The sequence below is a fragment of the Gymnogyps californianus genome, chromosome 4 (assembly GCF_018139145.2).
Source record: "Gymnogyps californianus isolate 813 chromosome 4, ASM1813914v2, whole genome shotgun sequence".
NCBI classification, from domain to species: Eukaryota; Metazoa; Chordata; class Aves; order Accipitriformes; family Cathartidae; genus Gymnogyps; species Gymnogyps californianus.
In genome coordinates, this window is record NC_059474.1 from 41,031,215 (window position 1) to 41,059,152 (window position 27,938).

Here is a 27,938-nt window from a genome sequence, read left to right on the forward strand (position 1 = left end):
ATGACCTGCTCCACCCCTGCCCCCCCCGCCCAGGCAGCTCCGGGCGGCTCTCGGTGACACGAGAGGGGAGAGGGGGGAATGAGCCGCAGCAGCAGCGGCGGCAGGAGGAGGAGGAGGAGGAGAGAAGGAGGGAGGGCAGGCAGGAGGGAGGGAGCGAAGGAGGGAGGAAACCGGGCAGGTGACACCGCGCTAGGTTGCTCCGGCTCGGCGGGCGCGGGGCCGGCGGCGGCAGCAGCAGCGCGGCGACCATGCACGTCAATGGCAAGGTGGCTCTGGTCACCGGCGGGGCGCAAGGCATCGGCAGGGCTTTCGCCCAGGCGCTGCTGGGCAAGGGCGCGAAGGTAAGCCCCGGGAAGCGCCCCCTCCCCTCTGCCTCCCGCCTCTCCCCTCCGGCCGGCACCGGCGGGCGCGGGCTGGCGGCAGCCCCCGGGGCTCGGCTCGGCGGGGGAGCCGGCCGCCTGTCTGTCCGGCCGGCCGCCGCTCAGCCGTTCCCGCCCTCCCCGCTCAGGTAGCCCTGCTGGACCGCAACTCCGAGGCCGGGCAGGAGAGCAAGGCGGCCCTGGACGAGCAGTTCGAAGCGCAGAGGACGGTGTTCATCCAGTGCGACGTTACGGATCAGGAGCAGCTGAAAGGTAAGAAGGAAACTGTCAGCGCTGTGCTCCGGCTTAACATGCAGCAACCTGAAAGAGCCTGGGCTGCTGCACCAATAAGTGTGCAATTAAGGTTTCTGGAGGACAGCCTACTCCCAATCGCTTCTGACAGTGACTCAAAAAGGATTTGTTTCTGAACCTGCAGATGTGAAATATTACTACCAGCATGCGTGTTTTTCACCGAGTTGCTTGGAACATTGTAAAAAAAAGCCAAAGAAACCATTTCCATTGACTGCTGTGTGTGATATTTTTGCATGAAAGCCTCTGCAGAAGATAATTGTTATTTTATGAGTAATATATATAAACTTTAAAGCACGGACTTGCTTTTTATGAGGCTTCAGTACAGACTCCAAGCTGCATTCCCTCATCACTGGAGTAATAAATTCTGCTCTGGATTGCAGTGCTCTTTCCATACAGCACACTTACTTTCAACGTGTGCTGCTGTAGCTGAAAGCAGAATTGGCAATAGATGGCACACTGCTTTATCATATCGTTAAATATGGGTTGATAACATTTCACACACATTTTGCAGATGCAGGGAATGGCAAGGAGCTTCCCTCATGTATGCTTTGCACTTGTGTTTTCACTTAGTGAGTAAATCGTGTTTCCTACTGAGTTCTTAGAGTATCGCATAATGTTGATGTGCCCTTCACCATATTTCATAACAGGCACATCACTTCATCAAAGTTTCATTGTTAAATGATACATTCATAGGTAGTGACTCAGATTCAGATTTTGACATCACTTTTGTCAGTGCCCTTTCCCCAGATTCATTTGTATCAGGCTAGATGTGAACATTTTTAGTTCTGCTTTTATTCGCTGCACTTCACTGGCCGCTTTCTCAACAGCGGTGATTGAGCATATCCATTCCTCTTTCACAAAACATTGTAGCTAGTCCAGAATTCAGCAATATTGTTCACTGCTCCGAGCTAGCATGATTATGCCTAATTCCAAATCTTTACGTTGCCTGTCTGTAAGAGAGATGCTAGATTTTAAATTTGAGATTTGCTCTAATCAGCAAAGTTTTTATCAGCTAGGTTGATTATTGCCTTTTTCTCCAAGTGGGAGGAGTAACCTAGAAAGCATCCTAGGGGTAGGAATAGCATCGGCTGCAGCATGGGTGTTACCCCAGTGTGCTTTCTCTCCCATGATTCCTCCTCTCTTTAGAGCCAGGCTAGTGCAGGACCAACAGGGTGTGCACTGGGAACTGCAGCGAGCAGCACGGGTCAGCGAGAGAGGTTTTGGAACCAAGTTAGTAGGAAAAGAGCAATCAGAATAGGATCAGAATGGGCTCTTGCAAGGAGTGAAAGAACAGGCAGCTGCTGCTTATGCTTCTCTGATACTGCATTATTCCTGCTGCAGGTTTCTTAGCATAAATTTGCAACCATGTCTTACAATCCTTTGGGGTTTCTGGGGTACTTTTTAGTGGTTTTGTTGGGTGGGGGTTTTTTTACTGCTTTATTTTCCTATTTTTTCACTTGTAATTGCAAGCCACCACTTAAACACTAGGAGTGAAATTAATTTAAGTTTATTAAAGTTCTTAGTGGATGCGTCAAGTCCTGTACTTGCTTTTTATGTTAAAGGTCATGTGTGTGAATGAAGTTCCTCTTATTTTAACTTCAGCCCTTTCAGTATGAAACAAGTCACAGTACTAGAACTAGTATCTGTAGGTACATAATGCTTATGGATAGGAAATCAGCTGCTTCATCTACATTCAAGTCTTGCCTGTGCTTTTTTCTCTGGTGGCTCTTTCACGTAGTCCCCCACAAAAATCTTCTCTCTTGTCCCACTTTTGAAAAATCATCATACATTTACTTTTGCTTTCCATGAATATTTAGGAAGCTTACCTATAACTGGTGTTCATACTTACTTTCCACTGTTTTTCTTACCTCTCCTTTAAAATGGATCCTCCTCTTCATTTTTCTTCATTCAGTATTTCATATGACCGTCTGCTTTCAATTTTTATGATTCCATAAGCACTAATTAGTGTGCAGTGTAAACACAGAATTATTCTACATTCGAAAAGGGAAGAACAAGTCAGTTTACGCTGATGTGTGGGTGATAACTTTATTAAGAATTTATAATGAGATTCTTTTTTTTGTGGATAGGTAAATAGATGGGATTACTGTAGGCAGGTGAACTTTTACCAGAAATATTCCAAATTTGGTAATCATTCTTTATTTTAACATAGATATGCAAACAGCTGAAAAGCATTTGGCTCTTTTCTCAATGTGTAAACTAGAAAACTACAATTAGTCAAGACTGTGTGAATTTAATAAACAAATAGTCGGTGAAAGTACTATGGTGTTTTTTGAAGCCAAAAGATTCTATTAAGAATGAGGTTGATGAAAGATGCTAATCAGAGAAGGCTTAAAAGGGAATCAGAGAGCCAGTTTCCAAAATTGAGAAGCTAATTGAGGATCCAAATTGTATTTATTTTACTCATTGAAACTAAGTTAAATAATCAGTTCTACTCCTGACAAAGCCAAAGGTTTTCATTTGCCCTTGCTGATGCAGGATTGGAAAGATGAGAAGTAATTGAAGAGTTAAGTTGAGAAACCAGACGATGAATTAGCAACAAACTTAACAAAAGCCAAAAAGGCAGACAGCCAAAAATAGAGACTTTAGTAATATTAAAATATCCTAGTACAGAATAAGAATATTAGAAAAATCTGTACAATAAAGGCAGTTGGACAAATAAAACCTTTCCCATCAGCTGCCCAGCTCTTGTTCTGATGACAAGATGATGACTGTGATGGACCTGCAGCATTCAGGCAAAGAAAAGGCTGTAACAGTACCGACCATCTGGTGCAAGAAAAAAAACTTCGTAAACCCCTGCAACTGCTGCAAAAAAGGTAGATGTCTCAAAGCTGCTGCTATGCTCCTGATTGACACTAATAGCCAACGACTAAAGATCAGAGAATTAAGATGATCCTGGGATCACCCTTTAGTGAAGCAGTTTCATTAAGGCCTGTCAAGCATAACGTCAGTATACCTGAAATACTCTAGATTTTTAGTCAGTCACCAAATGATGGGTTTTTTAAAAAACAATATTGAGGGGGGGTGTCTTGGTTTACATAATAAATATTTAGTGACGAGGAACAATATTTGGAGGGAAAAAACAAACAAGCTATATATACATGTCAGATAATGTCTGCAGTCATGGAAAATCTTAGTCTGGAATGAACATCTGGAGGTCATCTCATCCAATTATCCTGTCAAAGCAGGGCCAGCCTGGATGAGTTTGCTCATCACTATGACATCATCATGTTTTTCCATACACATCTTTTATCTTAGTTCAAACACTGTCACCTGGGAGAACACAATGTCATTGTGGAAGTTTCCCAGTTCTTTATTTTGAAATTCTTTGGAAGACAGATCACTATTTTCATCAACAGAAAGAAGGAGATTTGAATTTGAGAAACACATTATTAAAGTTACCTGACAAGTAGGATGTATAACCATTTATTCATAAATGGATAAACTTAAACAAGAAATATGATGAATTATTTGTAGTTGAAAGATTCACATTAGTTATATCACCAAATAAGAATTGCGTTCTTAGGCTAAATTCAGACTCAACCAAGAAAATTGCTGTGAACTGTCGTGGTGAAGCTTTTATTTTTCATTTAAAATAAATGGTGCCAAATCTTGAATTCACTAGCTGTATCAACTGTTACAAATCAAGCTATAAATGCTTGATTTATATAATTAGGGTGCCAGACTTCCTATCTAATACAAAATGTGTGGGTGCTAAGAACTTTCATTAGCTCCTGTTACCAGACACTATAAAACTGAATGAAAAGGCGACTACGGTACCTTAATCCTTTCAATTTTCCCGAATATCTTTAATATTGGTGAATGGTTAGACAAAGAATTTAATTGCATGTTGCTCATTAGTGGTTAAGAAAACAGTGAAGACATTTTGGTAGACTAATAAAACATTAATTTGTATGCATGCATTGTATTTTTATATCTTACTTTCCGTAAGTGCTAAGAAAATTCACCCTTGGATCTTACTACAGGTGCTTTCAAAAAAGTACTTGAACATTTTGGAAGGCTGGATATTGTGGTTAATAATGCTGGAGTGAACAATGAGAAGGACTGGGAAAGCACTATACAAATTAACTTGGTAAGCATTATCTCCTTTCACACGTTCATCCTTCAGTATTTAATGCTGGAATACACTTAACAGCCCTGGGCTTGTACAGATTGTGCCATATGACAGAACATTAATTATCGGATTGGTAAGCACAGCTATTGAAACAATAACCACATAACTGCATATGTACTAACCAATAAGTGTGTGTGTGGTGGGTCCTTTAAGATGTCTATGCAAGACATACAGCACTGTGTAGAGGTACTCAGGCTAACACCAGACAACACTCTCTTTCTATAAAACCCAATGAAACCCCAGGTAGGTGTAACAATTAGGTGCCCAAAGCAGTAGAGCTGCATCTACAGGAGGCCAGTGTGTTTATATGAATATTTTAGAACATTTCAGTTACTTGTGAGACTCAGCTGGCCTGCATTAGAGAATAAGTTGCCATTTGTTGGTATTACAAGAAAACTTGTTCAACCAAGAGCTCCACATTTTCTTCACCAATGAAGGAAGCATACAATCTGAGCTTTTAATATAGGCCACTTCACCATCATCACTGATAGAAGCACACCACTTCAGAGCACTTACTTGCTAAAACCTAGTACATTCAACAAGCCTGTAAAGTTTATTTTCAAACATACTATTACCAGTTCTTTGATATCATCTGGTATCTCATCAGGTGAGACCACAATATCTGTTTCTCCGTTGAAAATTTTTTAATTTAGACTACACTGCTAGGAGATCTAAGCTCCAAAGGAAAGCCTGACTTTCTAGGTTAACAGAATTCTGACCAGCTTGTATTCTACCACCCGTGAAGTTCTAATTCAATGATGATTCAGCAAGTCACTCCTATGACCAAAATGGGGCAAAGTGTTATAATCTAGATCTGCAAAGAAAGTAGCAAAAGGAAGCTTGGAAGAGTGCAATGTGGAGTTTTCTCCAATCAGTCATTTGGAATTTGTCAATGCAACAAGAAAGGTCAGGATAAGAAAATTAAAAGTTTGTTTTTGTTAAAAGTTTTAAGGGCAAAGGTACCCCAGTCTTTGAATCCTATTGCCTCCATGAAAACAAACTAACAAAAAAACCCCAGGACAAGTAACACAAGCTGTATATGAGACAAGTTATAGAAAAATTAATAGGAAAATATGTATTTGAAAAAAAAAAGTTAGATATAATAAAACTTTTTCTTGATCTTTTATATGTATCCAAGGTCAAATTTGCTTATTCTTGGAAGGGACTGAACTGACACCACAGGTTAAAATTTCCGCAATAAGAGAAATACATTTGTTCAATTTCCTTTGTCTTTTCTTTACATCTTCTTTAAGATTTAACTACACATATTTCTTCCTCCCTCTTTCATTTCTAAAATATTCTGACAAATTAAACATCAGGAAAGTTCATATTGTGAAGTAACAGGAGTGTGACATCCTCAGAGCTATGCAACATCAATATCTATTAGTACAGATCCCTTGAATTTGAAAGACGACTTTACCTGTGTTCTAGATGACTTATTTCTCTTTATTTTTGTGCCTGGTTTAACACAGGATATAAGTTACTGTAGGCAGCCATCCACCTGTCAAATTTGCAAGCACAGATAGTCATCACCAGAAAAATTGAAGTCCATGTGAGAAACACATTTGTCTGTGATTCACCTTTAAATTTAGCTCAAAAAATGAACGCATTTCTGATCAGCAAATCTTGAAGATATTTAATATACAGGTAAATATGCTAACCTAGAGTGACATCCAAACAATTTTTCAGTGCTAAAAGCTTCAAACAGTAGGCACTGAGAACCTTCTTCTACTATTCCTTTTGTCTTATCACCAGTGATTGGGCTGAAGCAGACCATAGGTGGGTTTGAACCATCTCAAGCAGCAGAAAAAATGAAATCCAAGTCTTAGAAATCTATATGCTTAACTATCAAGCTACTGCCCCTAAAAATTAAAAAAAAAAAAGGGAAGATTATATAGTTTATACATTATTGTATAGGTGAGTTCACCATAAATGTCCTACTGACTTAATTCATAGTTGAAAATTGAAAAATTTCATCAATACATCCTGATGATTGGAATAAGAACATCTAAAATGATCAAGCAGAGTAGAAGTACAGCCATGTGGGTTAAATCAAGGACACTCTAAGATCGAAATATCCTCATTTATCTTTTGATTTGAATATTCTTACCCTGTCTAACCTTGAGTCAACTAATTAGCTTATTTCCATAGGGCATTTCTCTCTAGTTACTGTAATTTCCATAAACCAAGATATAGCATTTTGTACTTTTTGCTTTTTAACTATAACAATGGAAGAATAACAGCTGCTGCATGTAATATGTTATATTGGTTGGTTCCATAAAATATTTTTTGCTTCTTGTAGAGAAAGGAGCAAAATATGTATGAAATACATGATTTTAAAATGTCTATATTTCCCCGACATAGGACATTTTAAGTATCCTTTATATTATCCCTAAGAACAGGAATAACTTCTATGGCCACACATTTTGATACACATTATACACATATTTTCTATTTTTAGAAAGGGAAAAAAAACCCTTTACATGCCAGTCTTTGTCTTAGTGATATCATTTATATATTGATACAACAAATATTCCCTGCCCCAGTTTAAAGTACAAAGTACAAAAGTAGAGCAGTAGAGAGCAAGATAAATCAGAACAAACACATATGGGGTGTGTTCTTTATGGCTAAAACAGTTCACAGAACCGGTTGGTCTTCAGGAACGTTTTTAAAGGAGTGCAAGGAAGTTCCCTGATAGCACTGCTTGAGAAAGCATGAAGAACAGAAAAGAAGAAGCAGGTTCGAAGAGTGGGACTTAATTTAGAAGGAAAAAGAGGGGAAAAAATGCAATTCCTACTTGTATCCATTACAGTTTCACAAAAGCAAGAAAAGACAGCTTGATAAAGATGGGGACAAAAAGAGTATCAACCGCTAAAAAGAGATTTCTGTTGCAGTGCTTTCCACCATTTTGCTATATTTTGTGCTAAACAACGTCCACATTTTCATTACTTTATTAATACTTCTATTAATTTTTTAGTTAAGTATTCCAGCAATGCCATCCATTCCTCACCTCAAAACTCCAAAGCTGATAGTGTTGAATTGATCAATATCAGCTTGATCAATGGCAGCTTCAACCACTCATACCCATACAAATGTACACTCTTGTTATTATGGTATATAACAAAAAGATCTTGGCAACCATACAGTAATTCCATTTTAAATGGACATTACCAGTGTAGTTTCAACAGTCCATCACACACACACACCCATGCACAGAATAGCAGAAGGACATATGACACATACATTCTCATCAAGAGTCCTACCTACAGTCCTCCAGCATGAAAAGAACACTGTTTCTTTCATTCAACTTCATAAGAACTCATGCCTAAGGAATCCAGAAATTTTATAATCTGACTTTTTTTTGTTCAAGTCCCTAAAGAAAGAAAAGTGCCCACATTTTTATGAACCTTGAACATATATGTTAGTTAAACACAACTTGGTGTTCTAAGAAGCTTCCCTAATTTTATCTTGTGTTGATGATTTAGGCTTTCTGGAACCACTGTAATTACAGTGGCTGCTATAATTACAGTACCTTTTCTCTTTACAAACGCACTTAGCACATTTTATACTAAGACAATCCCAAAATTTACTTGGAGGTTCCTTTTTTAGGCTCGTATCAGAGGTTTCTGAAAACTGACATAGGTTGCAGTATACAGTTAAATGTAGCAGTACTGGTATTACATATGCTTATATTTTAAATATTACCTGAATCAAAAGCACAGAAGCACTTTACATAACGTTTTTACTATCTTATTGTTTTCTTATGCCAACAAATTAATTATTTTGTAGGTATATTTAAACTGATTCCCTAAATGAAATTAAATAGACTCATGAAAGAATTTGACATCAAAATCACAGTTATCTCCTGTTTATGTGATGATTTTGCACTTTTTAACACATTATTCAAATGGCAAAACTTTAAATTGCAGGCCATAACTTGGGCATGCCAAAAAAAACCAGTCATATGGGATCCAATTATTTAAGTGTTGCCCAGAGAGAAGTAGAATTCAAATACACATGTAAAATTTGTTCAGGTGCATGACAGTCTCATCCTTCATTACTAGGCAAAATGAGGCACTACCCAACAATTCCAAGTTTTTACATTTTTCATGAGTTTGCATAATTTATTTCCATAAACAACAAAGGTAAAAATTTTCTGTGACTTTAGAAAAGTCCTTTTCTAAAATGAAGTCCACCTAACTCAGGGTTTGTCCCTGCAAAATATTTAGATTGGTACTACAGAAAAGAGAAGGCAACACTGTATATATATGCACAGCTCCATTCAATATAGCTCATGGTGAAATAAAGGTTCCAGCAACTAGCAAACCTTGCAAAATCAATTCATTTGCTCATCAGTAAGGAGCTATTCCTCAAAAGGCCAATTAATGTCTCAGCAGAAACCAGAAGGGTAACTGGGCAAACTTCAGAAGTGATTAATTTTACTTATTTTTGGGACAAAGACTTCATGATCATCACAAGACTGTTCCATTGTGCAAGCTGTAAAAGGGATCCCTTGGCAGTATGCTGCAACCTTCTTCTGGTCCATACACCTTGCTCTCCTTTCCCAGTGTACCAGGAGAAATGACGTGGACTGAACTTTCATCCCAAAATAATGTGACCAGGACACGTAGCTGGATTCAGCAGCTGGGAATTACCACCGGGTCACACAGTACAGAGAGAGGCAAGCGCTGTTTCTTAATGCTACCAACATAGAAAACAAAACAAAACAGTGCTATCTGTAGAAGATAAAATGGCATAGGTAACTAGTTTACCAAGCTTGCATTCTAAGACAACCAGAAATACACTAACTCTGTTGTTCACTGACTTAGTTGCTTATTCTTCAACATAATTTGATGTCAGAAAGAGGACTAGAGTGCCTAGGGAGAGATGTGGCCACCAAAAAGTAAGAAGTACCACTTACGTTGAAATCAGTGGCATGAGGGTCAATCCTCTAAGTGCATAAAGAAGCCTGTAAGTACAATTATTTTTATTGCTCATATTGCACTAGGAAGGACACAGCTTTACCTTAATTGCACAGTAAGTCAATGAACTTCTTAGCTTACAGTTTTAATGTGTGTTTACAGTAACCAATGTTGAAGTACAATGAAAAGTAAATTTCTTTGAACTAAGAACTACTTAAGCCCAGCTACTCAAAATGCAATACTATTCCTATGTCTTTCAGGAATGGGGGGGGGGGGGAGGTAAAGAAAACCGCACAGTAAAAAACTAAAACATAGTGTTTCACTCCCACATTGTACAAAAGATACTGATTTCTAGCAAATGATTAAATCCTACTGCACATTCCTTTCTTCTTTCTGCCTCTCCCTCCCTAGGCTTCTTGTTTTCCACAGTTTGAGCTGGAAATTCAAACTCAAGAGCCTGCAATTTCATTTCATATAGCAAGTAAACTAACCTATACATAGGAATGCCAAGGGACTTGCATGCTTGCTACAACCTGTCTGCTTCCTAGAAAATCTACGTTAAAGACAAAATCAGTCCCACCTCCCTGTCCAACAGCAAAATGCTAAAATTTTCCATGGATATCACTAGCAGCACTTAGTTTCAGACTTTTGAAGTTAGTCTTACGCAGTTCATAAAGTACTTTGAAATGTTTCCTTGTAGATAGCCATCAATTTACAACATCACAGTATGAAAGTCAAATGATCTTGGGTCAAATTCCAGCTCTGTGCTAACCTGCTTTATGAAACCACAAGTCAATGGCTCTTTCATTTGTTTTTTGTTCAGTATCCCTAGCACTGAACTAGATTAGCTCAAAAACCTACATAAAATGTTAGGACTAATTACTGATTACCATTTTGTTCTCTCAAAGGCATTCATGTGGCCTTATCACTTTGATAACAATAGAGTAGTCATCTTCAGCACTGAAGGAATGCAGATATAGTTTCTCAGCATAAAATATTAGCATGCATAAGGAGACAGCAGAAGTATCAGACAAGAGGTGGCAAGGGAAACCTTATTAAATAAGTATAAGAGACTATGTCAGTTGGAACACCTGCCTTGAAACACTACAAAAAAAGCACTGTGTACTAAATTACTTTCAAAGCAATTTTCACTTGCAAAGGATGATGATTGATGATGTTCTGGGCACCATCACTGAAGAACTCTTTTTTTTTAATAGATCAAACTAAAATGAAACACAGAGTACGAAAATTGACTTACAGGTGTAATGTTGGAATACAAGAACATTGTACAACACTGGCTAACATTGGTTCCTAACGCCAGAAAAAAAAAATGAATTAGGTCTCTATTGAAGACTTGGAGTCTTATTAGAATTAGAGTTTCAATATATGATTTCTTTTAAAACAATACAATTAAAACTATACAGCCATGGAATACATAGAAATGTCAAGAATCACAGATTTTGTAAGTTTTGTTTCTGATTTTGACACTGATACCTAAATTGCCATTTAACGATTTGTTAAATAACTTACTAATTACTGATATGATACTTCCAAAAGCAACTGCAAATGTTTTGAGTATTTGCGCAATTATTTTGCAAAGTTTACCATGCTGTCAGATACTAAGTTTTGGGTTTATTACTGTATGGTGCTTCAGAATGTCTGACCTCCTCTAATTTAAATCTGGAATTTATGGAAGTTAATGCTAGGAGATATTCCCACACTTACCATTGTAACTTCATTGGGAAGAATCCTAAATTTTCTACTGGCAGTTGAAGAGTAAAATTGCCTCTCTTGGGAGCACACCTGGACCTGCAGTGCACCTTGATGGTCCATCTTCATTATGTGCTATAATAAACCACTGTATTTTGGTAAGAAAACAAACAGCAGTATCACTAAGATCACAGGTTTTTCAACAGCTAGGAGGACAACCATTTAGATTATTTTCTGATTTTAATGATACTAGTTTTCAGTAGCCAGGAGCAAAAAAACTAGGTGAGAGTCAGCTGTCCCAATTTTCTTACCTGCATTTAATTGCAAATTTGACTACTTTCCTACTCTTTGTTCTTGAGTTTACTCTTTGTTCTTGACTCTTTGTTTAGGGACAACATCCACACAGCTGAATGTAGTTGTAAACAAAGGAACTGTAAAAAATTCAACTCTAAAATGCAACATACTTTCTTGTACAAAGTTAAGTCTCCCAGCATATTTTCATTTTAAAACAAGTCAGACAATTTTTTTTTAATTAGGTAATTTCAAATTTAACTTCCCCGGAATTTCTGTTTGCAATAGACGAACTATGAATTATTGTTGGTTAAGAGCACGGCATTAAATTATTATTCTTAAAAGTATATATGGAGTACTACACCATCTGAAGACACCTTTAGTTTCTTTCAGTTTATTGAAAGGCAAATTACAGACATTTTTCATCATATCCCAAAACCAGGAAACTGGGCTGCACAAAATGCATCATTCTTTGCCGGTCTTACTTTCTATTGTGTATTTCATGGTATAGTGAAGTAATAGCTGATAATCTTTCTTCTAGAATTCAGACTAAGTATTCTGATGTCAACAAATAGGAATCCAAAGTCACATTTCATATAAGAGAAGGCCTGAGGCTGCAATTTATGCACTTGCAAAGATGGATTTCATAACAAAACCCAATATGCTACTGTTCTTTGGAAAACCTCTTTCCCATTTGAGTGTTTGGCACCCAGATATGCGAGTCAGCTTCACTTTTTCAACTCAGCCGGACCAACAGGCTCGACTGGAAAGTGGCACTAAGACTTCTAAGCACACATTGTATGACTTCCGTGCTACACTAAGTTCAGCCACTGCTGTTCTTCCTTGGAGAACTATTGAGAGGACTTTCTCTCCTGGAGAGACGGGAATTCTGGCAAGAGAATGGGAGATCTATCACACAATGCCTTTCATCTGAAGTGTCATCTGCTGAGCGTGCAGACAGCTAGGTTCTTCTCACCCTGTATATCTGGTTCAGAGTTTATCTCCAGAATAATTCTTTATGTTATCAGCCCAAACATCAGAAACAGCCATGTCACCCAAGATCAGACACACTCGATGAGAAGTTTTTTGCAAGGATAACAGCAGGTGTAAGGGCAATATCCAAATGAAAGTCTGCATTTATTCTGAAGACAACCTCTCACAATACCTACATAAAAGAGAAGGCTTCCCCAGCCACCTGAAGAAATGCTAAGTTAATGGATTCTAGAGAGAAAAAAGAGCAGTACGGTGATTTTGATAGGAGAGTCAAGCTACTCACTTTTTTCTTGTCTTATAATTGTGGTTTGGCCCAAGGACTCGTCTAGCTCTGTTATCTCGTTGAATTAGAAGGCTGGAGGAATAGAAAAATCCTCAAGGAGCCCCAAGCTACTTCCTTCTTCAACTGATTTATTTCCTCTAATCATCCTAAGTGGAATTCTCTTTTTCTGTTCAGCAGGCTGAGCCACTGCTCCAGGGCATGATAGGACCTGCACCTGCTCTCCCTAGACAGCATAAACCCCTTCCTTTCTAAAATGTCTTGTGTATAGCCTATCATATGTATATATTAAAAAAAACCACCCACCCTTAAGTCCAAGTCTAATTTCAGTTGAGCTGTCAATGAGTTCATGTTCAGAATAAGTACACCTTACAGCAACACTACCAGGCATTAACGATCTTGTTTTTCAATAAATCTTTTAAAATTTACACATGAGAATCAACATTAAACAGCACTAGATTACATTTATAAGGGCTCTGCTACTTTCCAGGACATGCAAGAGAAATCAGATTTAGTTTGGTATTTTTCAAGCCACTGAAGATAGTTCTTTGGAAATTTTCTGTTAAAACATTTAATCAATAACATTCTTTTGATATTAATCAAAACATTTTTAAAAAGCATGTTACCTGAAACAAAAATTTTCAGGAGAAAAACGAAAAAAGCTTTTTATGGGAATTTTTTAAGAAAAATTTAAAATGTTATTTCAGAATTTTGAAATATTCATATTTTGTCATCTTTTTTTTACACTATTCCAGGAAATAGGTATACTGGAAATATACTAATAGTGAAAATATCACATAAAATGCTGCAACTATAGAAAATGAAAAAAGCTAATTCATTACCAAAATTCCAAAGCAAACTTGGTAATGAGGTCTCAGGTTGTTTTATCTCTGTCAATGGGCAGCTTAACTTCATGTTACTTGGAAAATGAACACACAATATTAATAAAGCAGGACATGCAGTCTTCCAAATCTGATTCCTGTTAAAACCAACAAGCATGAAGGATAAATGAAATTGAATTAGAAGTTTTACTTTATGTTTTATAACATCTATGTCTAAAAATATCAGCTAATAAAAATTAAATATAATACCTATGTTAAAATTATTCCAATTTTGGTTTGGGAATTTAGATAATGGTAGAAAAATACTTAATGTTCTGATTTTAAAAGCTTTGTCTTTCCAGTAGAACTAGCCACTATCCATTAGATTTTAGGTATATACAGATTTTTCACCGTGGTTTTTTATTACTTTGGGAAATTTCCATCTCCATGATTCACAACTCTGTAGACCTTCCCTGGTCAAAAATCTCAGTGAAATAATTATGCACAGATGTGGAAATATTTATAGGGCCACTTCATCTTTTGAACATCTTAATTTATTTGGGTCAAATAAGTAGCACTAAACAGTAATAAAATATGAATGGAATTCTCATTTAAAAGCTGAAATGATATTTCCATAAGAATAAAAGTGTCTCAATACATTTGTTCATTTTAAGTAGAAATTGTAAACCAAATGTGAACTGATTACAGGGAGATCTTAAAAAAAAAAAAAGGTAAATAATGATGAAACTCATCACTAATGCAGTAATATTGCAGCATTTTACTGAAGTTAGTATATTCCACTAGGAGCATTGTCTGCTGCCTTTCTAGTATAACTTCTTAAAATCTCAGATAAAGTGACTTACTCTCTGGGAGAGACTCTCTTGATTTGTTCAGGAGGCTAACCCCAGGCTTGGTGTATCTTTAGGCATCTCAGTTTAAATATCTGAAGTTTGGTGAGAGGAATCCCAGCAGAATTTCTGACTGCAGTAGGGTTCAAAAACAGATCTTAAGGAACCAAGATAATATAGGTCTCAGTAAAATTTTCTTCTTCAAAAGTTTTTTCTTTAAAAAAAAAATTAATTTTTTTTTTTTTAAATCACATGCTGCAGCTAATATTATGCTAACAAAGTTTCACATCTCTTAGAATGCTTTTTTACCTTATCTGTGTTTGTCTGTTTGGGCTAACTTTCATTTGAGAGGAATGGTAAAATTCCAGTAACTTCAGTCAGAAAAGAATACAAATTTTTAATATCCTGGGACCAGAAATATATCACATAATCCTAAAAAGTGCAAATTTCTCATGCCTTGAGCCAAATGAAGTTATAAGTATTACTGTTATCTTCAGATTCAGTCTGTACATTTTTTATACTGCAGACCAGTGTGTCTCAACAAAAATGCTAGGATTTGGATCAGTTCATCCACCACTTATATCCTTAGATAAAGTATATGTTCCATCTATAAATTATTTCCTTATTCTTTATTTCATTTCCTGCACAGCTCTTATTTCACATTGTAACATTTTAGTTTGATTATTGATATCTTAACAAGAAAAATAATTAAACCGCTATTATTTCTATCCATTGCAATTGTGTTTCTGAAGTTATTAAGTTGCATTACTGTGGATTGTCTTCTGTGTTTATAATCTTCGAAGTATAAATAAGATCACTGGTAAAGCAATACAGGTTCTAGGCACCACAATAAAAGCAAGTTGCAGTTTTTAGGAGCACAAAAGAAAGATATTTTGAATATAATTATCCCTTTCCCCCCTATATCAGACATCTGTGATTAGAGGAACCTACCTCGGCCTAGAATACATGAGAAAAGGAAATGGAGGCGATGGAGGAGTAATCATTAATATCTCATCCTTGGCAGGTGAGAATATTTTCTGTATAAACACTTTCTACTCACTGGTTTGTTTCTAAAATGAATGAATCACAGTGATCAGTCATACTTTTTCTTCTTTCTTATGGCTCTTCCCTGTTTATTCCCATTTTGACATGGTTTTCATCATAGCAACAGAAGTAATGTCAAAGGACCACAACTTTCATTTGCTTTTTTAAACTCAGTTCAATAAAAATTCAGTAATTTTCCTAACCTATCAGTCTCACATTTAATAATCTTGAGCATGACGTAAATAGGGTTTTTTCAGGTTTCAGTGCTGCCACACGTTGAGAAAACCTAACTAGTCTCAATTCATTATGCTTATTCAACACTATTCAATAACACTGCTGAATTAAAAGATAATGTACACTGCGCTGTGTGTAAAAAAACAAAGTCTAATGTATAGACCTAATTTGAATTCAGGATTACTTTAAATCTGATTATTTTTTATATTATAAAGTATTTATTGGGCATCAAATATGGAAAATCAGATAATCTTTTTTCACAGAAAGTGAGGAAGCAGTAGCAGGTCCTCCATTCAACTCCATAGGAGCACAGCTGTAGGAATATTTAAGATTAGACTGTATCTACTTTATTAATGAAGATTGTCACACACCAACCCTATGTTCCAAGTCCTCTCAGATGTGATCTACCTCTGCTTGAGAAGCCATAAATTAACACTCGTATTTCATTAAGCTTAAGCAAGCACATTCTTTGCTCACTACTTATCTATCCTATAACTGTATTTCAATTTATTGGCATAAAAATAGAATTATATGGCTTCTAAGTCAGTCAGGGTTATTGCTGCTTAGTTGTGAGGCAGAATTCTGCACCCTTTCCTGTAGGTACGCTCAATGTTGCAGTGGCTGGGCTCACAGCAAACAAGCACAACTGAAGGAGGAACAGTAAACAGAGAATGATGTCAGCTGACACTCTTCCTCAAAAAATTTGTGGGAAAATACTTGCATTCTCTCTTGTTTGTTTGAAGAGTTTGTTCTCTCTTGCTACTCTCATACTGTCTGGGAAAAATAATACATATGCTAGCTTACACTTGGATTGTCAGTGCTTTCTTTGGTATCCGTGCAGAATACCAAATGATAGTAACTTTATTCCAGGGTATTCCTATGCGTTTTAACAATGAAAAGCCAGTAAGACAGCAGCGGCCATAGTTCCTGATTGTGGATAGGTGTGAGTGTTCTAAGTACTATTAAATTCTCCTGTAAACCTTGGCTTTTGTGATGAGAAGTCCAGTTCACCCTATTGACATAATGCACGTGGATCTTGAGGATCCGGCACATACATGCTCATATCTCATACGGGTGAGGGGTTCTTCATTAAAAGTCTCCATGTACCTTTAAGTCAGCACTTGCAATGCTGCCTAACACATTGCCTACTGACGCCAGCAAGTTTATCTCTGTTGGCTCAAATGGACATTGTATTGGGACCAAATTAACCTGAAGGAAACTGCTATTGTAGTACAAGAGTTCATCAATACAAGTAAAAGATTAAACATTTTCACAGAAGTGCTGATGCCCATGCAGTGCTTTAAAAAGGGCAGAGGTAGCAAGTAGTTTGATTCCTTTTCTAACTAGTCTCAGATGAACACAAAATTATTTTGATTTTAAGACCTAACAGCTTGGCTGTTCTCAGTTTGTTAAGAGCTTATAAGTGCCATTTTAATTATTTGATTAAAATTTGCATTCATTGACTTACTTTTTTAACATTAACATTGTGCCATAATGATTGTGGGTATCTGTCAAAAACAAAGTGTTCTTTGCTTTGTTTGCTTTTACATGGCTTGTATTTAGCAATCGTTTCCAAGGTCATAAAGAAAAACACATTATAAAAGCTGACATACACTAATTTTTATCGTTTATTTATTTACTACTATTTGTGCTTTGTGACTGTAATTCTCCTTTCCAGTCTGAAGGTCTAAGTCCTGCAGTTTATTCCATACATAAAAGGCAAACTGCCATTGGCTTGCTTAACATTCCCTTCAAGTGTTTTCTTTTCTCAGAGCTAGCTTCTGTTGATCATTAAACTTGAGTGGTTTTGATCCCCCCCGTCCAAGTTCTCTATAAGATTTTATCAGATACACTCTGCAGATAGTAAATATTCTTGTATCTTGCTGAGCAGCAAGAGGAGTTATATTTAGTGCCTACGTAAGATTCAATAATATTTGCTTTACACATTAATTAGTTTCCAGTTCTTCACCATGGGAATTTTGCCAATGATTTGAACTAGGGACAGAATCAAGCCTTACTGTTTTATATTTCCAAACACCCACTGAACTACTTAAATGCTTCCTATGAAGTGGATGCTTAAAGTATTCATTCAGCTAGATGAAAGCCAGAGCATCCACCCCTCTTTCCAGTATTGAAACTTCCTTTCTTTAGTGTCTCCACAAGACAGGACTAAGTAAGAAAGGGAGAGAAATATGTGAGCACATGCAGCAAGCACCCAACTCCTAACTCACTGCATCTTAAAGCTATAAAACTTTCTTAATTTTATGGGATTTGTGCATTCACATCAAGAGGAAATAATGCCGCTAAACAACTCAGATAATGGGAAAGGTGTTATACTGCCAACTTGGCCCCATAAAAGATAATGCCAATGACTGCAGGTTTTTGCATTGTAATAAACTTCATTTCAAATTCAAAGAGTAAAATGTTCTAAAATTTCTTCTGTAGGAAGCTACACACATTAATTTTGTTTAAAAGAATCGTTACAAGCAACAGAAAAAGCATACAAAACTAAATTTAACTCCTGAGATTACTTACGTAATTAAATTTAGCATTGCCTCTTACCTTTTGGTGGCTGGTACCTGTACACTTTTAGTAAGTAAAGGGGGAAAGGAATTCATGTGTATTCATGCACTTTTGTTTTGATAGCTTTCATACTTTCAAGAAGGTATTCTGTAAAACTAAATTTGTATCTGCCTGGATTCTAGCAGATAAAAAAGAAAATCAAAGTATTCATAGAGGGCTTAAAAACTGGTAAAATTATTAGCATAAGATCATGCTCGTATTTTGAGAGGTTGTTGAATGTGTAGTGTACCTGGATACCTTTCTGTTGCACAGCCATATTGGCAGTTTGATTGCACTCAACTTCAAGCACTCCGGCTCCACAAGCGGCCAGTTTGTCCTCCTCCTATAGAAAGCTTCAGCCAAAAGAAATACTTAAAGTACCCCTCACGGCAAACAGGCTTCTTTAGGACCTGATCCTATATATATTACAAGAATAAAGCTAAGCATATCATTATCATCATTGAGTAAAGGCAAGACTTTATCACAGCGATACAGTGGAGCAAAGGTGTAAATGGCTGTACAACTGGGGCCTTCAGTTCAGCATCATGAAAGAGCTTCTGGTCCCTCCCCTTTGTAAAAAGGAGGATGCTGAGCAGAATCCACAGGAATGACACAGGAATGGGGTTCGAAAATTTAGAAACTGTTCCCTTGAGACTTCAGTTCACTGTTAAAAAACTTCCTAGAAATGACACAGCTTAGAATTTTTGCTAGGATTTCTGTGTCTCCTTTGTTTTGACACAGATCACAGCAGTATAACTGACATAATGAACATGATCTTGTACCGCTCTCTATTCTTAAGAATAGGGTATTATGTAAACCCCTTTAATCAATTCTCTCATCTCTCTGTAGGACCATCATGCCCCTAGCTCGTTTCTCTAGTTACGTACCCGCTTCTTCAAAAGAGGCTTTGGGCTTCAAAGAACATTGTAAGCATATTCCATACTCTTTATCCAGACTTTTGCCTAAGGGCGACAAAGGAGATTTCTGTAGTGTGGTTTGGAAAGATTTTTAATTTAAATTAAGTATGGCTACATCTTGTGATATTATTTATTTGTAAGTATTCTATGTTTTGCAATAGGCTTTGATAAGTATATTTTATAAAACAAACCTAATACAGAAAGGAAAACAAATTACTTTGGCAATATTTTCCAGCACATAGAGAAGCACACTTTTGGTTTGCTTTTAAATAGGTTCCATCAGTTTGCTAAAACTCACCTTTCAGCATTTTCACATCTCTTTCATAAACAATGAAAAATTTATAATTTTACGATCCCACATGATACTGTGATTATCACATTAGTGAGAGAAGATTTAAATATTTTAATGGAATATTTAAATGTTTTAACAGTGAATATATTTGTCTGAAGTATAACTGGGAATAGAGCTTAATCACTGCATAATCATAGTGCAGAAGTGCTGCTTTCTGATGAACCCAAAGCCTCCATGAGATCAACAAAACCATGTTAGAAAACAGACTATGGTTCTTTATTCTCTGTGCCACACTCATCCAAACATGAAGTACACTCTTCCAACAATTAATGAAACTTAAAGATACTATCAAACAGAAATTACGTTTGTCTCAAGCTGCCTAACAGTGCACCCATGGAGCAAATAGGGGGCAGAAAGGTCATCTAAAAGCTAATAAATCTTATTCAAAGAATGAGACTTGTTCAAATCTCTGAGGGCAATATGTGTTCAGTGGGAAAGCATACCTGGGGAAAAAATGCTTCATTCTGTATTCATCAAAGCTCTTCAGTGGACTGAAAGGAAATACTGGTTTCAACAAAGCTTACTGATACAATTCAAGCTTATTGATACAATCCTCCACCTCTAATACTAATTTCTCAAGATGGGGATACTGAAACTATTGACCATGATAAATAAGCAGTTGTAGTGAGAAGCCTGATACCATGTCTCAAATGGTAGAGTGGTCTTGACACTGTAACAACAAGGGGACTACAGTATAACCAAGGGCAAGAGCTGTCTGTCAGCCTGCCAGGAACTGAGAAAAATAAGAAAGACCACAGTTAACACTGGCACGCAGGATTACTGCTGGTCTGCTTGAATTGGTTTTGGTAAACCAAAGAGCACCTTCAGTCATCATGAAATCGTTTGCAATTCACCAACTAGTTCTCGATGAAGATCTTTAAGGGGAGAAGGAAGTTCCCTGTCCCCTTTCGTGTAACAGTTCAGTGATGCAGCAACATCCAGAGAGAGGAAAATCTAGGCATAGTTGCCTCCCCTTGCTAAGAGAGATTGGAAACCACATGTATCACTTTCCAGGAGTACACTGCCCCATCACCATCCACTCGAACACCCTCCCCTTCCTCCCCCCATTATTTTGTGCATAATGTTCTCCAGTCTGTTTCACTGCCGTTCCACTTTGCATAAGATAATTAAATATTCATGGGAGCAGCAAATAGAATCCAGATTTTCTAATAATTGAATGTCCTAACTAATATGCTATGAACTCATCTTTGCTCACTGGTTGAATAAATACTCAGGCAGAGCAGGCTCAACGTCACACAGTGGTTCATCCCAAAATACTTGCTAGCAGAGTCCCTAGGACACACTGCTAACAGATAGAGGTTCAGCTCTTGCCGGGGCAGGGAAGTGGCTCAGAGCTGGAAATCCCACACCCTGGTTCCGAGTACTGAAATCAGGAACAAAAGTGAGACAGGACTGTCATTGTTTTGGGTGAGGGATGCTAGGACTACTCTTCATCGTCAGTGCTTTGGCTGAAAGCGAGTCAATTGATTTCTTCTTGGTTCTCCACTTTAGCAAAAATAATAATTTCAGTTCAAAAAGAACTGGTTTTAATGCTTTGATTCAAAAAATAAGTTATTTGTTCCTCCCTTCCTGCCTAGTTATTCCTGCTGTCTTTTGACATTTAAGTAAGTCTTTGAACCTTATTCCACTTCATTATTGTGAGCTGTGCCCTTCCTTTGTTTATTTCTTAACTTTGTTTCTCTTCCCTCTCAAGTAACAAGTAATTTGTCTTACTGTGTTTAAAAAAAACTAAAATTACCTCTAAATTCCTCCTCTGTGTTTCCCAGTAGATTTTGTCTTTTTGTATGTCTGTTAGCTGCAGCCTCATTGACATTGTTTTTTTTCTTTAAAACATGTAAAACTACTCAGGAGTTTAAAAAAAATAGTATCATAATATTTCTAATGTGCTAATATTCCAAAGTTTCCAATTATTTGAAGAATGGTGATGACCATCAAAAGTCACCAAACAGAGGAATATTAAGCCTGTGTTGTGATCACAACCCGCAGGAGACAACACAAAAGCCATTTTTCATAAAGCAGGTTCTCAATCAGAAGCATAACACACTAATCTAAGCTAAGCAGATAAATACAAGTTTAAGAGAACAACCAGCCACTAGGTTACGCTCTTCATTTCCCACCACTGAACAGTGCTAATAACAGTGTTGCTTTCACTGGATCACCAACGTAGCGTTTAAACTAAGATAAAACCTTGAAGCTGTCAGGGTTGTAATTAGAGCTTTGTGCCATCTTAGAAAGTTTTTTCCTTCAAACAAAATGGATTCCAGAGCAAAGAGCCCATGCAAGTCTCTGGCATACTTAATTTTTCTGGCAAACCCATACTTAAAGCTGGGTAGTGTATTCTTCATCTCCACTAAGATAAGTCACATCCCTTTTTCATTATATCACTTAAAGATATGAAATATGAAGAATGAAAAAACATATCTGAGATATTAATTGGGATGACTTCCATTAGAATCAAACATTAATGCATCAAAATCAGTATCCACTTTTACAATATCACATTCAGGAACACAGACAAATTTTATATTCTAACTTTAAGAGAGGCTGTGGTTTGCTATTCACAAGACCCTAGCTTTCAGGTGGAACTATAGCATCCAGTTCAGCTGTCATTGTATAGTCAAAATTGTTGGAATAATGGGCAGAAATGTATATACACTTATGGTCTGTCAACTCTTCTTGACCAGCTTTTTGCCATCAAACTCAGTCTTACTAGAATTAAGTCCTTAATTTTCCTCCAAAACCGCTGTTCTCTCTTCTTTCTCTACTATAAATAATGATTTTATGCTCTCCCACTCCCTCCATAAAGGTTCACAATGTTAGCAGCCATTTTTTATTTTACTTCTTTTCCTTACAGAAGATAGCAATGATATTTACCCAGGATTGTTACCTCTTTTTCCTGTTAGCTTCTAAAAATCTTCATCATGGCTTTTAATTCCAGAACAGGACCCACTGTGGGAGGTACCATACCATGAAATTCTTTTCCACCAATCTAATTCAACCTAGAAAATGCTTCAAAAAGCTTTCCTGTCCACATCTCTGCTTTCTTTTCTTTCTGCTCGCTATCTGAGGTCTTCATCTTATCATTCCATTCACAGTGTTTACTCACTTATCTCTACACTCTCTCTGCACTGAGGTCCTGCATTCACTTCGTGGTGCTTTTCCCATTTTCTTATTGCAAAATGGCTACCCTATTTAATTTAAATCTCTTTAAAAAAAAACTATCACCCATGAAATATTATCAGAGTAGTTAGTATCGTAAGTAAAATACATTTTACAATTTCACAGATGGTGCATCAAGTCAGAATTACTTTGTTTATAGTTGCTCCTTTGAGCAAAAACCACTATGCAAAAGAGTATGTATTTGTTACAGTACTAACCACATTGTAATATATCAAAACATAAGTATAATGTCTGATTTAAATCCCTTGCTTATGTTGCTTCTGTGGAATAGTAACAAAACTCAGCCTCAGATAAAACTTTTCCCCTAGCCCTAATGCGAGAGATAAGAATGCATGTGCTGCACAGCTGACTGAAGCGCAGTCAGCAATACATCTGCCCATGCAATATTGTTAGTGCTTGTTTATTTGACAAAGATAATATTAAATCAGTTACAGTAGTCAAAATGAATTTTGCTATTTCCCTTACCTTTTCCCACACTTCCTCCCTGAAATCACTGTAAATGATTGCAGGTATCCAGTTAACTTATCAGCAGTAGGGTGTCAGCAATCGAAGTTTATCTAAAATAGTTTACATACTTTAAATACTTTACAGATTCATAGAATAAGGCTAAAAATCTCATCCTTGAGTGTTTTCTTCCAGATCCTGTCCTCCATTTTAAGTCATACTTCATAGATACAACTTTTCCTCTTAAAAGCCATACTTTATTACTCTTCTTTTGCCTCCTCATGTTTTTATCCATCTCATATCTTTTCCCAGCCTACCTCACATTACAAAACATAATTTGCCAATTTTTACTAATCTATTTTGTTGCATCTCTATAAATGAATCACTTATTTTTTACATTATAGACCTATATGTGTGTTTAAGGTAATCATAAATAGGAGTACCCAACATCTTCATTCAGCTACCATTTTATTTTAAAGGTCTTATGCCTGCTGCATTCCAGCCTGTGTACTGTGCTACAAAGCATGGTGTAATTGGATTCACACGGTCAATAGCAGTAAGTATGTGTTTTTGAAAACAGTATCAGCAGACCCTTGGGAACACGCTAAGTTTCTCATGTTCCCTCTCTATTGTCACACAACTGGAACTAATTTTCTTAAAGAATACGAAGTGTCTGAAGCAGTGGAGGTTCCCTCCTTTCACAAAGGTAATCCACAGATGGAATAAGTAAGGCATGTGTGTGTCTATGACCTACTTAAGGTTTTGGGAGCATGGAAGAAAGATGTTACAAAATAATTTAAGGACAGTGGGAGGAGCCCAAAAGTCAAATTCTTATCCAAGCTTTACAAATATTTTTCATAACTCCATCTCAGTCATTTAACATTTTGGTTTCCTTATTTGTGAGTCAGGTTTGATGACTTTTTTTATGATAAATAGGCATTAAAGTGTACAAAAAGTGACTTGAACACAAAAATGTTTACCATTATTTATTCTTACCAACTCTTAATATGCTGGAAATGCAAAATGACACATTCAGGATGGGACATGTTAGATGTTATATGACCACATAGTAAGTCTTAGCCTCTGACTCCAAAACTTTCTAGTTAAATTGAACAAGCAGTATGATAAAATAACTTGGAGGGAGGAAATATGATTACATGTTCATAGGCTAAGCTTAAAAATAGTCTACTCATATAAGATTTCCAATCTAATTTCCAGAATAAAGCACCTGAAATGATCATTTGGATAGTTTATCCATATTTCACACCTCCATCCAAATAACTTCTTTTTTAGATTAACCTAAACAGATTAGTATGGATAAGTGTTGCATATAAGATATTAGCCACAGCGTGAACCTGACACCTGGTTTTCCATTTTTGTTTTCTCACGATAATACAAACACCACCATCTAAGTTCAAAAATGAAGGGTCTGCTGGAAAATTAGAGGATTTGCTGTCCCTATGGAACATGAGAATGCCAAGGAGAAAAAGAATAATAAACATAGCAAATCACTGTATTTACCAGGAAAGGCATTACAGCCTAATGTTGGGCAGGTATGACACAAAACATCTAGGATTCAGTTTCTTTTCTTCTCCAGACCAAAAGTGCAGGCTACCATACCATGAAAATGACATGTGATTTACAGAATACCAGAAATGATTCCTGTTAAATGTTAAAATAAATAGAACTCAGTGTTGACCAGTTACGGTTATTCTTGGATATATTATGTATAGTTCATAAGTTCTGTGCCATCGCTAAGAAATTTCATCCAGCATTCAGCACATGCCTGGATGCTGATCAGACTTCTTTGCTACACGCGTGCATTGGTAGCACCACAAACGAAGGGTCCTACCATTCCCAGAACAATTTGTGCTGCTTGCTTTCATCATGTTCCTGAACTGCTTCCTGAAAAAACTCCTGCCTCTTTCCTGGAGTTCACAGGGACTTTCCTGCAGAGATGCTCTGTGATAGATTCGTCCCTTAGCAGGGACAATAGAGCAACTGGAAAGGTTTAGCATTACAGTTCTAGCGGTAGAGACCAAATCCTATTTCTGTTGACATGAGGAAGGTAAATACAATCTTAGAGTTAAACCTTGATTTGATTTCAGATAGTGTTCTTTTAATAAGAAAGTTCTTATAAGATTGGAAGCATACATTTGGGAGATTTTTTTTTTTTTACTTGGTTTTGCTTATGAGAGTTATATCATCACCCTGGAATACTGTGAATGACACGCCAAGAGCACTAATAACAAAAATATTAGAAAAAAACAGCTGCGTGGAAAGAAGAGTGTTGTTTTCTTGTAGAATTGTTCTCCCAGCAAAACAGATGTTTTTTTCCTAGCAATCTAGTACAATTACTAGAGAAAACGTGCTTCAAACTTAGTTGTTGAAACAAAACAATCAGTAGTAACAAAATTTGCATTCTAGGCAAGGCTGAAAAGTACTTAGTGGTAAATCTCATTCTTTGAAAAATTACTTACACAACATCATTGTTTTAAAATGTTGATGACGAATGCCTAACTTTTTGGTTTTCTAGTTAGCTGCTAATATGGAAAACTATGGCGTGAGACTCAACACAATTTGTCCAGGATTTGTCAACACACCAATTCTTCAGTCAATAGATAAAGAAGAGAATATGGGACAATATTATTCATATAAGGATGAGATCAAAAATATGATGCAGTTCTACGGCGTGATGGAGTAAGTCAAGTCAGATACAGCGGTTTTTTGCCCTTTGTTAATGAAGAACAAGCACACACAATAGTACTTTCAGCAAAATTAAAATAAAAGGGAAATGCTGCCTCAGATAAAAGTCTATCAAATGTGTTATCCTATATATAAGGAACAAATGGCAGATATCTAAGGCTATTTTAAGAGTATCACCTACATAGTGATATTTCCCTTTATGCATTCCCATTTCCCAGCAGAGTGCAAATCACATTCCCAAGTTAAAGACGGTGGTTTTAGTTTTTAATAGCCCTTGGTGTTCTTTCATAAATTTGTTTAATCAAACTTGTTGTGAGATACAGGGTATATAATTTGTATTGAATTTCCACAAAATTTGCAAGTGAACCAAGATATAAGTCAGACCAAGAACTGACAAAACTGGACTAAGTTCATAAGAGCACAGTGGCGACAATGGTGGATTAGATCAAAGAGTTACCTAGCCCATTACGGTATTGCCAACAAAGGCCAAAAGCAGACAGCTAGGAAAGAGTGGGAGAACAAGACAAGCATAAAGTGATATTTTTTTAACACTTTCGTGGTCGCTAGCAATTAGCTGCTCAGATACTTCTGCACAAAGGAAATTGTATGACTGTGTTGTTTCACCCACACTTTTTCATATGTAAAATATATTGCACCTATTGACCACAGCAAACGGCATGTGATGAAATTCTCCTTACGCTAATTTGTATGTCAGTCCTGCTACAGAGACAGGATAAATCAACAGCAAAGAGCTGCAGAGGATTGTGTAAGGATTACTTCTGTCCATCACCCTGACAGAGAAAACTTTGATAGGAAGTCCAGTGGCAGCTGGACGTCCACAGGGATTTAGCAGTAACTAGAGCAAACAAATGATGATTTGTAAAGTTGCCACTTTACGTTGTATGTCCTGATTGAGGAGACTGAATTTCTCTCCTGAAACACTCATACCACCTCTGCTTTTCTTGAAAATAAATTTGTTCAAATACCAGTTTGTTTAATTTTCAAGGTATATAGATTTACATTAAGTTTCTTTACTTGTCCTCTTCACATATTCTATTACATCATGATTCTGAAATAACTTTTTTTTTTTCAGCCCATCAATAATTGCTGAGGGACTGATAACAATAATTGAAGATGATACTCTAAATGGAGAAGTTATGAAGATTACAGCATCCCAAGGGATTCATTTTCAACAATACAGCCAAACACCTTTTACATCATCAAAGAGATAAATAATTGTTTTATGCTAATTATTTTTGGCTTTTCTTAAATATAAAAAATTTTGATAAGAGTAATTTTTGGAAAAAAAGGCTAGTGTTGTATCTAGAGCAGTGACAGTGTTCAAACATTCGCATCCTAATAACAAAGACATGGACAAGAAAATCTGGTGTGGGAAGATGTTACCATCCTATTTTGATTCTATAAACACTAATAATAGTATTTATTCAGTAGAATAAACACACTGCTCTGAAGATTTTTGATTTTGCAGTAATAGGGGCCAGTTTTTTCCTTCTGGTAGTTCTGATCTACATACTCCAAGCATATTTTGGTGGACCTGACTTATTTCGTATAATTCTTTCCACTGTTGTAAGCATCTACTTATTTACATCTTGAATTCTACAGACCAGGAATTCAGTTCAGGAATCTAGAACATAAATATACCTATAAGGAGTTAAGAATTTACTTTTCTTACGAAATGTAAAATAGAACAAGAGGCAAAATTCTCTTTCCTCATTTATATATGCAACTGAATATGTTGCATATCACACAAGAAAGTATAGATTTTTAT

The 27,938-nt window shown here is 36.6% G+C and overlaps 1 protein-coding gene across 3 annotated transcripts; it reads left to right on the forward strand.

The window, feature by feature from the left end:
* The first annotated feature begins 248 nt into the window (after window positions 1-248).
* On the forward strand, window positions 249-27,938 carry HPGD (15-hydroxyprostaglandin dehydrogenase). 3 transcript variants are annotated; one of them, XM_050896229.1, is made up of 7 exons: window positions 249-341; window positions 509-632; window positions 4,676-4,782; window positions 15,617-15,713; window positions 23,923-24,003; window positions 25,984-26,143; window positions 27,243-27,938. In XM_050896229.1, the coding sequence occupies exons 1-7, from the start codon at window positions 249-251 to the stop codon at window positions 27,379-27,381; spliced, it is 801 nt and encodes a 266-aa protein (XP_050752186.1). In that variant the 3' UTR covers window positions 27,382-27,938. The 3 variants fall into 3 exon arrangements, with proteins under 3 accessions (XP_050752186.1, XP_050752185.1, XP_050752187.1); XM_050896228.1 differs by having other exon boundaries at window positions 23,923-23,999; window positions 25,980-26,143; XM_050896230.1 differs by lacking the exons at window positions 4,676-4,782; window positions 15,617-15,713 and having other exon boundaries at window positions 23,923-23,999; window positions 25,980-26,143.